Genomic DNA, 13,375 nt, shown 5'->3' with positions numbered 1-13,375 from the left:
GCACAAAGGCCAACACCCTCCCTGTATGGCGCTTACTTGAGAGCTGTTCTGTAGTGGTAGATCGCTTCCTTGTTCCGACCTTGGTCCTTCAGGAAATTGGCATAGTTGTAGTGAACCTTGGCATTGTGGGGCAGAGTTTGAACTCCAGACCTAAAATGAATAAATTTTTAAAAGAGCAACAAAGAATATCATTGTCAGATGCCTTTATGTTTTACTCAGTTTCACGAACCTGTATTTGAAATGTCTATTGTATTCTAAAACAAGGCATTGTAGCCTAAAACAAGGCTTCCAAAATTTATGAATTATATAATTACTAAATGTTGTTTTCTATAGAAAACAATGGAGGCAGTATAGTATTATATATAGGTGAACAAGCATGCTAACTGTGTATGAACAAAACGCCCTTAGCCTATAAACATAGGGCCTTTGTTGTGCCAGAGACACAGCTGGAGCCTGGGTAAGGCTCTGTCGCTCTTCCTGAGGCTTTTCTTGGGGAGTATAAGAGGGTCCAATGGTATACCTGAGAGCACATTGTACAACATGGGACACACACAGCTTTGCAATTAACAGATCAATCTCGCTTTCCTAATTTGTGGTGCAGGGGCAGATGCACCCACACTGGAGCTGCTGCACAGACAGGCCCTGCTGAGGCTGATTACAAATGCTTTTCCTTCTAGGGAGAATTGTAGCATTGGGCCAGCCCTTTCTTCCTTTTGCATCTGTCTCTGGAACAGGCTTCTTTTTCATGGAGATTTGATGAAACACCCTAAGTGATCTCTGAGTGCACAATAAAGAACCAGAGGAAAACAAAGATTTAATGATTTTCATAAAATGAGAATAGCTCATAACAACAACCTGCTCCACAAAACATGAGATGTAACATGCAGTGTCCTCTATTCTCTCTCTTCTTTCTCTTTATTCTTTCCCACCATTCTCGTTTCCTTCAATGTGGGAACCCATGCAACTGGTTAGTGTGAGACTCTCTCTAGCTCCCCTCCCATCTACAAGGTCATCGCTTCCTCCTTGGTATGGCACAGTTCTCAGGGGTGCTGTATTGAAAAGAAAACACATTCCAGATCTGGGAGTGTACATGGGGACTCAGAAAGGTCCTTAGTTACTCAACAATGGAGGGTGATAAAGTCAGGCTTATTTGAGATAATTATGACATGCCAGGCCCTCATATAATCTGCATGAACGAAAGTGGTGGAAAAAAGGCAAAAGTTAATGTAGGCCCAAGCAGAATCATTAAAAAGGGTAACTTCCAGAAGTGAGATGGTTTGATGAAATCAGTTTGCAAGCATTTCTCTAAGCTGAAGTAAATGGTACAGTTGTTTATCATCTACCTAGAGTCTCTTCAGTACCCCACACTGTGCCAGGTGCCGGAGATACAATATGGTTAGAGTCCCAGCCCTCAGGGAGCTTATGAGGGTGAAGAAGTAGGAGGAGGGGATTACAAAATGACATGTAACAATAGGTGAGCAGGGTATCAAGGAAGCACAGCATGCTTATCCCCGAATGGGATCAGATGAGGCTTCCAGAAGGCAGTGAAGGTGAAGCTGAGACTTTAAGGATAAGAAGAAATGAAATTAGACTCTGGAGGAAAAGGCAGCAGGATGTCCTACGCAGACGCCCCCGAGAAAACAGAGCCTGGGGCTTCTGGAGGACTGGAAGAAATTCAGAGTGGCTGGATCATGCTAAGTCCTAGAGTGGAGAGAGTCTAATAGGCCCTGTGAGTCACACTGGAGACTTCCTGGGGAGTTATCTGAAGAGCAGCAGAGCATCAGTGCAGAGTCTCCAACAGAGAAGTGAGGGAAAGGGTAGCAAATGAGAAGAACTGAGCCGTCTTCTGGCTGCAGTGCATGGAGACCTCCTCCGGGGCTGCTGAGGAACCTCAGAGAGAGGACAGGGAAAGGGAGGAAGGGGAAAGGCAGGGGATAGGAGTGGAGCAGAGAGAAGATGAGAGAAAGAAAATAGTCAGAATTTCAGCAGGGGCCATAGGGAGGAACAGAAGGAATCAGGAGATATCCAGGAAGCAGAGGTGGCAGGTGGCAGGACAAGGTGATGGTTGATTCTCTGGAGAATAGTCCTGCATGTTCATGTCGATTCAGTTTTTTCCTTCCTCCAATCATTAATTCACTTACAGATCTCCGTCGTCTTCTTCTTTTTTTTTTTTAATTGAGATTGTCTACCAAAATAAATCATTACAAAAAGGATCACTATAGACTTGCCTCTCTACCAATAAGTTTTGTTGGAAATTAACTTTTCCCTATACTAAGCCTGGGCCAGTTTTTTTTTTTTTTTTTTTTTTTTTTTTTTTTTATGCAGGTGTAATTATTCCACAGATAAGAAAATGAGGCTTTTCTCAAAGACATTATAAACTTTGTTTAAATGGTCACTGTACTGGTCTGCTCAGGCTGCCATAACAAACACAAAACCCATAGACTGGGTGGCTTAAACAACAGACATTTATTTCTCACAATTCTGGAGGCTAGAAGTTCAAGATCAAAGTTATGGCTGATTCAGTTTCTGATGAGGGTTCTCTTCCTGTCTCACAGATGGTCACACTCTACCTATGACCCATATGGCCTTCCTCCCTCGGTGTGTGAACACAGAGAAAGCTCTGGTGCCTCTTCCTTGTTGTATATGGGCATCACCCCTCTTGGATTAGGGCCTCACCCGTGTGACCACATTTAACCCTCATCACTTCCTCACAGGCCCTATATCCAGATACAGTGAAACTGGAGGTTACAGCTTCAGTATACAAATTTGCAGGGATGCAAACATTCAGTCCATATCAATTACCAAAGCCCAAGTTCTTAATCATGAGGGAGGGCCAGCAGCAAGAGTAAAGCTGTCCAAATGCCACTGAGTGACTGTGCCTACACGGTTTACTTTCTGCCTGGTGCTTGTCTACCTTAGGGCCCATCTGCCTGGGGTGATATCAACAATTTGAAGATGATATGAGGAGGGGTGGGAGCAGGAAGGGGTTATTTTGTCCTTTGTAGCTGCTTCAGAAACAATGTCCACAAGATCATACACCTGGCAAGTGGCAGGGATGGAACTCGGACCCGAGGAGTTTGGTTCTAGAGTTTCTCTTCCTTCGCCTGAAGGAAGGTGGTAGGGGGAATGATAAAATATAGACAGATGGGTTTGAAGGCTATTTGGAAAAAAAATTCCTGCAACTTATTTGCATTACATGAGACAGGAAGACAACTGATGAGAGAGAGGAAGGACTTCGGGATGAGAACCTAGTTTCTGGGCAGTTGTACTTTAATGCACTAACTCTCTCAGATTACATTTTTACATTTAATTTTTAATTTAAAGGTCAGATTAATGGGAAAATTCCATGTAATGTGTTAAAGCCTGTTGGAGAAGTACGTTAGAGAATACTTCCTCATTTTATATGGGCACCACCCCTACTTCAACTTTTGTTGAGTTTTTATTGAAATAACAGCCTCTGAGGACCAAGCAAAGACTGCCTCACTAAAATCCACTGTCCGGGAGCTTGAGGACCTCTTCAGAGGAGGGATCTGATGGGCACCTGTGAAGCTAGAGAACAGTCAAAAGAAACAGACCATCTGAAAGCAGCAGACCACACATTTACAGCTGCTTCAGAGATTTAAAACGCACCACAGTGAACATGGGAGTGCAGATATCTCTTTGAGATACCTATTTCATTTCCTTTGGGTACATACCCAGAGGAAGGATTGCTGGGTCACATGGTAATTCTATTTTTAATTTCTTTTTTAAAAAATTTTTTTTTATTATACTTTAAGTGCTACGGTACATGTGTATAACGTGGAGGTTTGTTATATATGTATACTTGTGCCATGTTGGTGTGCTGCACCCATCAACTTGTCAGCACCCCTCAAATCGTCATTTACATCAGCTATAACTCCCAATGCAATCCCTCCCCCCTCCCCCCTCCCCATGATAGGCCCCAGTGTGTGATGTTCCCCTTCCCGAGTCCAAGTGATCTCATTGTTCAGTTCCTACCTATGAACAAGAACATGCGGTGTTTGGTTTTCTGTTCTTGCAATAGTTTGCTAAGAATGATGGTTTCCAACTGCATCCATGTCACTACAAAGGACACAAACTCATCCTTTTTTATGGCTGCATAGTATTCCATGGTGTATGTGTGCCACATTTTCTTAATCCAGTCTGTCACTGATGGACATTTGGGTTGATTCCAAGTCTTTGCTATTGTGAATAGTGCCGCAATAAACATACGTGTGCATGTGTCTTTATAGCAGCATGATTTGTAATCCTTTGGGTATATACCCAGTAATGGGATGGCTGGGTCATATGGTACTTCTAGTTCTAGATCCTTGAGGAATCATCATACTGTTTTCCATAATGGTTGAACTAGTTTACAATCCCACCAACAATGTAAAAGTGTCCCTATTTTTCCACATCCTCTCCAGCACCTGTTGTTTCCTGACTTTTTAATGATTGCCATTCTAACTGGTGTGAGATGGTATCTCATTGTGGTTTTGATTTGCATTTCTCTGATGGTGAGTGATGATGAGCATTTTTTCATGTGTCTGTTGGCTGTATGAATGTCTTCTTTTGAGAAATGTCTGTTCATATCCTTTGCCCACTTTTTGATGGGGTTATTTGTTTTTTTCTTGTAAATTTGTTTGAGTTCTTTGTAGGTTCTGGATATTAGCCCTTTGTCAGATGAGTAGATTGCAAAAATTTTCTCCCATTCTGTAGGTTGCCTGTTCACTCTGATGGTAGTTTCTTTTGCTGTGCAGAAGCTCTTTAGTTTAATTAGATCCCATTTGTCGATTTTGGCTTTTGTTGCCGTTGCTTTTGGTGTTTTAGACATGAAGTCCTTGCCCATGCCTATGTCCTGAATGGTATTCCCTAGGTTTTCTTCTAGGGATTTTATGGTATTAGGTCTAACCTTTAAGTCTCTAATCCATCTTGAATTAATTTTCGTATAAGGAGTAAGGAAAGGATCCAGTTTCAGCTTTCTACTTATGGCTAGCCAATTTTCCCAGCACCATTTATTAAATAGGGAATCCTTTCCCCATTTCTTGTTTTTCTCAGGTTTATCAAAAATCAGATGGCTGTAGATCGGTGGTATTATTTCTGAGGACTCTGTTCTGTTCCATTGGTCTATATCTCTGTTTTGGTACCAGTACCATGCTGTTTTGGTTACTGTAGCCTTGTAGTATAGTTTGAAGTCAGGTAGCGTGATGCCTCCAGCTTTGTTCTTTTGACTTAGGATTGTCTTGGCAATGCGGGCTCTTTTTTGGTTCCATATGAACTTTAAAGCAGTTTTATCCAATGCTGTGAAGAAATTCATTGGTAGCTTGATAGGGATGGCATTGAATCTATAAATGACCTTGGGCAGTATGGCCATTTTCACGATATTGATTCTTCCTATCCATGAGCATGGTATGTTCTTCCATTTGTTAGTGTCCTCTTTTATTTCACTGAGCAGTGATTTGTAGTTCTCCTTGAAGAGGTCCTTTACATCCCTTGTAAGTTGGATTCCTAGGTATTTTATTCTCTTTGAAGCAATTGTGAATGGAAGTTCATTCCTGATTTGGCTCTCTGTTTGTCTGTTACTGGTGTATAAGAATGCTTGTGATTTTTGCACATTAATTTTGTATCCTGAGACTTTGCTGAAATTTCTTATCAGCTTAAGGAGATTTTGGGCTGAGACAATGGGGTTTTCTAAATATACAATCATGTCATCTGCAAACAGGGACAATTTGACTTCTTCTTTTCCTAACTGGATACCCTTGATTTCTTTCTCTTGCCTGATTGCCCTAGCCAGAACTTCCAACACTATGTTGAATAGGAGTGGTGAGAGAGGGCATCCCTGTCTTGTGCCAGTTTTCAAAGGGAATTTTTCCAGTTTTTGCCCATTCAGTATGATATTGGCTGTGGGTTTGTCATAAATAGCTCTTGAGATATGTTCCATCAATACCGAATTTATTGAGCGTTTTTAGCATGAAGGGCTGTTGAATTTTGTCAAAGGCCTTTTCTGCATCTATTGAGATAATCATGTGGTTTTTGTCTTTGGTTCTGTTTATATGTTGGATTATGTTTATTGATTTGCGAATGTTGAACCAGCCTTGCATCCCAGGGATGAAGCCCACTTGATCATGGTGGATAAGCTTTTTGATGTGCTGCTGGATCTGGTTTGCCAGTATTTTATTGAGGATTTTTGCATCGATGTTCATCAGGGATATTGGTCTAAAATTCTCTTTTTTTGTTGTGTCTCTGCCAGGCTTTGGTATCAGGATGATGTTGGCCTCATAAAATGAGTTAGGGAGGATTCCCTCTTTTTCTATTGATTGGAATAGTTTCAGAAGGAATGGTAACAGCTCCTCCTTGTAACTCTGGTAGAATTCAGCTATGAATCCATCTGGTCCTGGACTTTTTCTGGTTGGTAGGCTATTAATTATTGTCTCAATTTCACAGCCTGCTATTGGTCTATTCAGGGATTCAGCTTCTTCCTGGTTTAGTCGTGGGAGAGTGTAAGTGTCCGGGAACTTATCCATTTCTTCTAGATTTTCTAGTTGATTTGCGTAGAGGTGTTTATAGTATTCTCTGATGGTAGTTTGTATTTTTGTGGGGTCGGTGGTGATATCCCCTTTATCATTTTTTATTGCGTCTATTTGATTCTTCTCTCTTTTCTTCTTTATTAGTCTTGCTAGAGGTCGATCAATTTTGTTGATCTTTTCAAAAAAACCAACTCCTGGATTCATTGATTTTTTGGAGGGTTTTTTGTGTCTCTATCTCCTTCAGTTCTGCTCTGATCTTAGTTACCTCTTGCCTTCTGCTAGCTTTTGAATGTGTTTGCTCTTGCTTCTCTAGTTCTTTTAATTGTGATGTTAGAGTGTCAATTTTAGATCTTTTCTTGCTTTCTCTTGTGGGCATTTAGTGCTATAAATTTCCCTCTACACACTGCTTTAAATGTGTCCCAGAGATTCTGGTATGTTGTATCTTTGTTCTCATTGGTTTCAAAGAACATCTTTATTTCTGCCTTCATTTCGTTATGTACCCAGTAGTCATTCAGGAGCAGGTTATTCAGTTTCCATGTAGTTGAGTGGTTTTGACTGAGTTTCTTAGTCCTGACTTCTAGTTTGATTGCACTGTGGTCTGAGAGACGGTTTGTTATAATTTCTGTTTTTGTACATTTGCTGAGGAGTGCTTTACTTCCAATTATGTGGTCAATTTTGGAATAAGTGTGATTTGGTGCTGAGAATAATGTATATTCTGTTGATTTGGGGTGGAGAGTTCTGTAGATGTCTATTAGGTCTGCTTGCTGCAGAGATGAGTTCAATTCCTGGATATCCTTGTTAACTTTCTGTCTCGTTGATCTGTCTAATGTTGACAGTGGGGTGTTGAAGTCTCCCATTATTATTGTATGGGAGTCTAAGTCCCTTTGTAAGTCTCTAAGGACTTGCTTTATGAATCTGGGTGCTCCTGTATTGGGTGCATATGTATTTAGGAGAGTTAGCTCTTCCTGTTGAATTGATCCCTTTACCATGATGTAATGGCCTTCTTTGTCTCTTTTGATCTTTGATGGTTTAAAGTCTGTTTTATCAGAGACTAGGATTGCAACCCCTGCTTTTTTTTATTCTCCATTTGCTTGGTAGATCTTCCTCCATCCCTTTATTTTGAGCCTATGTATGTCTCTGCATGTGAGATGGGTCCCCCGAATACAACAGACTGATGGGTGTTGACTCTTTATCCAATTTGCCAGTCTGTGTGTTTTGATTGGAGCATTTAGTCCATTTACATTTAAGGTTAATATTGTTATGTGTGAACTTGATCCTGCCATTATGATATTAACTGTTTATTTTGCTCGTTAGTTGATGCAGTTTCTTCCTAGCCTCGATGGTCTTTACATTTTGGCATGTTTTTGCAATGGCTGGTACCGGTTGTTCCTTTCCATGTTTAGGGCTTCCTTCAGGGTCTCTTGTAAGGCAGGCCTGGTGGTGAGAAAATCTCTAAGCATTTGCTTATCTGTAAAGGATTTTATTTCTCCTTCACTGATGAAACTGAGTTTGGCTGGATATGAAATTCTGAGATTAAAATTCTTTTCTTTAAGAATGTTGAATATTGGCCCCCACTCTCCTCTGGCTTGTAGAGTTTCTGCCAAGAGATCTGCTGTTAGTCTGATGGGCTTCCCTTTGTGGGTAACCTGACCTTTCTCTCTGGCTGCCCTTAAGATTTTTTCCTTCATTTCAACTTTGGTGAATCTGGCAATTATGTGTCTTGGAGTTGCTCTTCTGGAGGAATATCTTTGTGGCATTCTCTGTATTTCCTGAATTTGAATGTTGGCCTGCTCTATTAGGTTGGGAAACTTCTCCTGGATGATATCCTGAAGAGTGTTTTCCAACTTGGTTCCATTTTCTCCCTCACTTTCAGGCACCCCAATCAGACGTAGATTTGGTCTTTTTACATAATCCCATACTTCTTGCAGGCTTTGTTCATTTCTTTTTCTTCTTTCTTCTTTAGACTTCTCTTCTTGCTTCATTTCATTCATTTGATCCTCAATCACTGATACTCTTTCTTCCAGTTGATTGAGTCGGTTACTGAAGCTTGTCCATTTGTCACGTATGCCTCGTGTCATGGTTTTCATCTCTGTCCGTTCGTTTATGGCCTTCTCTTCATTAATTATTCTGGTTATCAATTCTTCCACTCTTTTTTCAAGATTTTTAGTTTCTTTGCACTGGGTATGTAATTCCTCCTTTAGCTCTGAGAAGTTTGATGGACTGAAGCCTTCTTCTCTCATCTCGTCAAAGTCATTCTCTGACCAGCTTTGATCCGTTGCTGGCGATGAGCTGCATTCCTTTGGAGGGGGAGATGCGCTCTTATTCTTTGAATTTCCAGCTTTTCTGCCCTGCTTTTTCCCCATCTTTGTGGTTTTATCTGCCTCTGGTCGTTGATGATGGTGACGTACTGATGGGGTTTTGGTGTGGGTGTCCTTTCTGTTTGTTAGTTTTCCTTCTAACAGTCAGGCCCCTCAGCTGTAGGTCTGTTGGAGATTGCTTGAGTTCCACTCCAGACCCTGTTTGCCTGGGTGTCAGCAGCAGAGGCTGCAGAAGATAGAATACTGCTGAACAGCGAGTGTACCTGTCTGATTCTTGCTTTGGAAGCTTCCTCTCAGGGGTGTACTCCACTGTGTGAGGTGTGGTGTGTTGGTCTGCCCCTAGAGGAGGATGTCTCCCAGTTAGGCTACTCAGGGGTCAGGGACCCACTTGAGCAGGCAGTCTGTCCATTCTCAGATCTCAACCTCCAAGTTAGGAGATCCACTGCTCTCTTCAAAGCTGTCAGACAGAGTCGTTTGCGTCTGCAGAGGTTTCTGCTGCTTTGTTGTTGTTGTTGTTGTTTAGCTGTGCCCTGTCCCCAGAGGTGGAGTCTACCGAGACTGGCAGGTCTCCATGAGCTGCTGTGAGCTCCACCCAGTTTGATCTTACCAGGGCTTTGTTTACCTACTTAAGCCTCAGCAATGGCGGGCGTCCCTCCCCAAGCCTCGCTGCTGCCTTGCAGTTAGTTCACAGACTGCTGTGCTAGCAATGAGGAAGGCTCCGTGGGCGTGGGACCCTCCCGGCCAGGTGTGGGATATAATCTTCTGGTGTGCCCGTTTGCTTAAAGCGCAGTATTGGGGTGGGAGCTACCTGATTTTCCAGGTGTTGTGTGTCTCAGTTCCCCTGGGTAGGAAAAGGGATTCCCTTCCCCCTTGCGCTTCCCAGGTGAGGGGATGCCTCGCCCTGCTTCAGCTCTTGCTGGTCGGGCTGCAACAGCTGACCAGCACCGATTGTCCTGCACTGCCTAGTGAGATAAACCCAGTTCCTCATTTGAAAATGCAGAAATCACCTGTCTTCTGTGTCGCTCGCGCTGGGAGCTGGAGACTGGAGCTGTTCCTATTTGGCCATCTTGCTCCGCCCCCCTCATTTTAGAATTCTATTTTTAATTTCTTGAGGACCCTCCCTATTGTTTTACAAATGGCTGTACCAATTTCCATTCCCACCAACAATGTACCAAGGTTCTCTTCTTTCAACATCCATCCCAACACTTGTTATCTCTTGTGTTTTTGATAACAGCCATCATAACAGGTGTGGGGTAATATGTCATTGTGATTTTGTTCTGCGCTTCCTGATGATTAGTGATGCTGAGAACCTTTTTGTATACCTGTTGACCATTTGCTTGTCTTCTTTTCAAAGATGTCATTCAGGTCCTTTGCCCAGTTTAATCAGATTAGTTGTGGGGTTTGTTTTGTAATTTAGCTGTATGGGTTGCTTACATATTTTGGATATTAACCCCTTATTGGATATACATTTTGCAAATATTTCATCCCAATCCACAGGTTGTCTTTTCACTTTTTTGCTTGTTTCCTTTGCTGTGTGGAAGTTTATTAGTTTGATGGAGTCCCATTTGTGTATTTGTGCTTTAGCTTCCTGAGTTCTTAGTGTTGCATCAAAAAAACATAGCTGAGGCCAATGTCAAGGAGCTTTCCCCTTATTCACAAGAGCCAAGATATGGAAACAACTTGAGTGTCTATGGACAGATGAATGGATACAGAATTTGTGGTATATACATACAATGAAATATTATCCAGCCTTAAAAAAGAGATACTGCCATTTGCAACAATATGAGTGCACCTAAGGAACACTATGCTAAGTAAAGCCAGATGCAGAAAGAAAAATACTGCATGATCTTACTTATAAGTGAAATCTTAATAAGTGAAATTGAACACATAGAAAATGAGAATAGAATAATGGTTAGTAGGTGTGGCGAGGAGAGGAAATGAGGAGATATAGGTCCAAGGGTACAAATTTGCAGTTATGTAGATGACTAAGTCTAGAGATCTCATGTACAAAAAGAAGGCCATAGCTAAGAATATGGTATTGTATATTTTAAATCTGCAAAGAGAGTAGAATTTAGGTGCTCTTACTATTAATACAAAAAAGAAAAAAACAGGTAACTACAGGAGATAATGGATATGTTAAATTGCTTACCTGCAGTAATCATTTCACTGGATATGCATATCAAAACATGTTGTACACCATAATTTTATACAATTAAAAAAAGGAAAAAGAAAGAACATGGAATAAAGAGGGTTGCTTCCTTTTACTTTTCCTCTATTTTATTCCCTGTCTAAAAAGAAGGATAAATAATATCATAGATGGTGTTGATAAAATTCTGGCTGCATGGAGAGTATCTAAGGAGTACCATCAATGCCCAATGTTGGCACCAGCTGAGGTTGATAAGATAGCCTGAAGGTTGTATGTTTTTAAATGTACAGTTGCTAAAGGTTTTTTTTTTTTTTTTTTTTTTTTTTAGCATATCTAGTGAAGGGCAATGTATTAAACTGTCAGGGGAACCAACTCCAGGTTTTGCTGAAAACAGAGATTAGCATCTATCTTGTGCTTTATCCTTTACAAAGAGCTCCTCTGTGTTCACTCACTTAAACCTTGCTGATGGGGTTCCATATCTCTGAACTGGCTTCCTTTGGGTCTAAAGTGAGGCAAGAACTACATTTGCCTTGTTCTCTGAACAAAACCTGCTGCAGACAAAGGAAAATACTCATGCTTCTCATGTATTAGAATGAGGTCCCTTCCTCTGCTTTTAAGAGGCATCCAGTAGCCAAGAAGGAAACTTATGGCCTAATGAGAACTTGTGACTCCTATGGTACACGGAATCACAATTCTCGCACTACACAGAATAGGAGGACCCAAAGGATCCCTGGTGACCATTTCATTTTCTTTGTGTTCCTCTCATTTTACACAAGAGAGAGCCAAGCCTTAGACAGGATCAGTGGTCCAGCCATAAGTGACAGTATTGCATTTCTACGACAACCAAAGGCATTTCCTATATAGATTGTGGATACTTCTTTTCAGAGGGGGTGCTAAAATACTAACACTATCTTTCATTTATGATATCTTTATGGTTTATAAAATCTCCTTATTTGAATGTTAAAAAGTAACTAAAATGCATGACAGGTAGCTAGGATTTTAATATAATTTTTCGAATGACAGTATCCAACATAAATTTAGTCATATTGGCATTACATTTAGCCAAGTAAGCATATTAGTAATGGCATTAATAATCAAATTTTTATTAAGGAAAATTCCCGACTTTTTCTATTTAGAACTAAATAGTGTATGGTAGCAGTAAGTTTTGAAGGCAACTGTGATTATAGCAATGAATACAACTGACATATTTATTGAAATTGATCCTTTTCTCTGTGTGATTAGCACAGTAATTCTAACTTACGCCCCACCCCAGGAATAGACAATTGGGCCCGTGGAAACATGGTCCCTGCTGAGATCAGGGCATTGTTTCATAATGGCAAGAGGAAGTAATAATGTTCCTAACAGGCAAGCAGAAGTGGGTGGAGTCACTAAAATCCTAAGAACACACTGCTTTTTCCCATTGTTGGTTTTGACCTTTATGTTCTCTCTGTGATATTTTTCTGTTATGTTTTTCTAGGCTCTCATTTCAAAATGAACAGTTTGTGAAAAAAAGGAAAATAAACAACAAGCCAAAGGCAACACTTTCCCTGAACTTAACTGGCCAGGTCACTCTTCCCTCCAGGAATAGTCTCCCTGTTTGCTTTTTTGATGCTTCAATTTCATACTTCCAGTTATTATCACGGAAACATCCAGCTATACCCATATTTATTCCACAGAGAAATATAATATTCATAAATTATATGACTGAACCCAAAACCCTGTTAATAATTACAAGAGTGATTATAAATAAACATCTCCCTTTCAACTCAGGATTTTAAATTCATGCATTTCACATATCTCCCTCACACCTTTTATTGTGGAAAACTTGATAAATAACAAAAAAGCTACTTTAATCAGGTGTATCTCCAAGGTTTTAGAACATCAATTTGTTTTGTTGGCATCATTGGACAATAGGTCAGGAGGACCATCCCCAAATTCCTAATTACAAAACAAACATGAAAAAAATATTCGTAGTATTCAGTCAGAGGTTAGCAAAAAGGAAAGGAAGAAGAATTTGTGACTCTCCTCAATTCTGAGCCCTGCCTTGACCTGAGATTTTATAACGCCACACACAGGATGGACAGTACTTATGGAATGCTTACTTTAAATCAGGTGCTGGGCTAAGCACCAGTTTCCACAGATCATTTCCTTTAGTCCTTGCTGTAACTTGTCAAATAGGTAGTATTACTCTGCCTCCCATATTACAGATGAGGAAATTGAAGCTCAGAGAGATGAAGACCTTTTTGTAAGGTTACAGACCCAATAAATCATTGAGCAGATATTTCAGCCAAGGCCAGTAAATGGTCAGAATCAATCGTGAAGCTGATCAACAGGTGATGCTTAACCAAATCAGTACCATAAGACTGAAGTAACATTAGAATGTCACT

General features: G+C 40.7%; 1 protein-coding gene across 3 annotated transcripts in view; it reads right to left on the bottom strand.

Annotated features, from left to right (window-relative positions):
• The window catches only part of TMTC1 (transmembrane O-mannosyltransferase targeting cadherins 1), a 294,086-nt gene that overhangs the window by 75,108 nt on the left and 205,603 nt on the right, over positions 1–13,375 (bottom strand). For all 3 annotated transcript variants that reach the window (XM_033222533.1, XM_033222534.1, XM_033222535.1), the window contains one exon: positions 37–150. In XM_033222533.1, the coding sequence (XP_033078424.1) occupies positions 37–150 (114 nt within the window). The remainder of the gene's footprint in view (positions 1–36; positions 151–13,375) is intronic.

The sequence above is a fragment of the Trachypithecus francoisi genome, unplaced genomic scaffold, assembly GCF_009764315.1.
Source record: "Trachypithecus francoisi isolate TF-2019V2 unplaced genomic scaffold, Tfra_2.0 Lachesis_group11, whole genome shotgun sequence".
NCBI lineage: Eukaryota > Metazoa > Chordata > Mammalia > Primates > Cercopithecidae > Trachypithecus > Trachypithecus francoisi.
The sequence above is the reverse complement of the archived record's forward strand: the minus strand, read 5'-3'. Positions and strand labels throughout refer to the sequence as shown.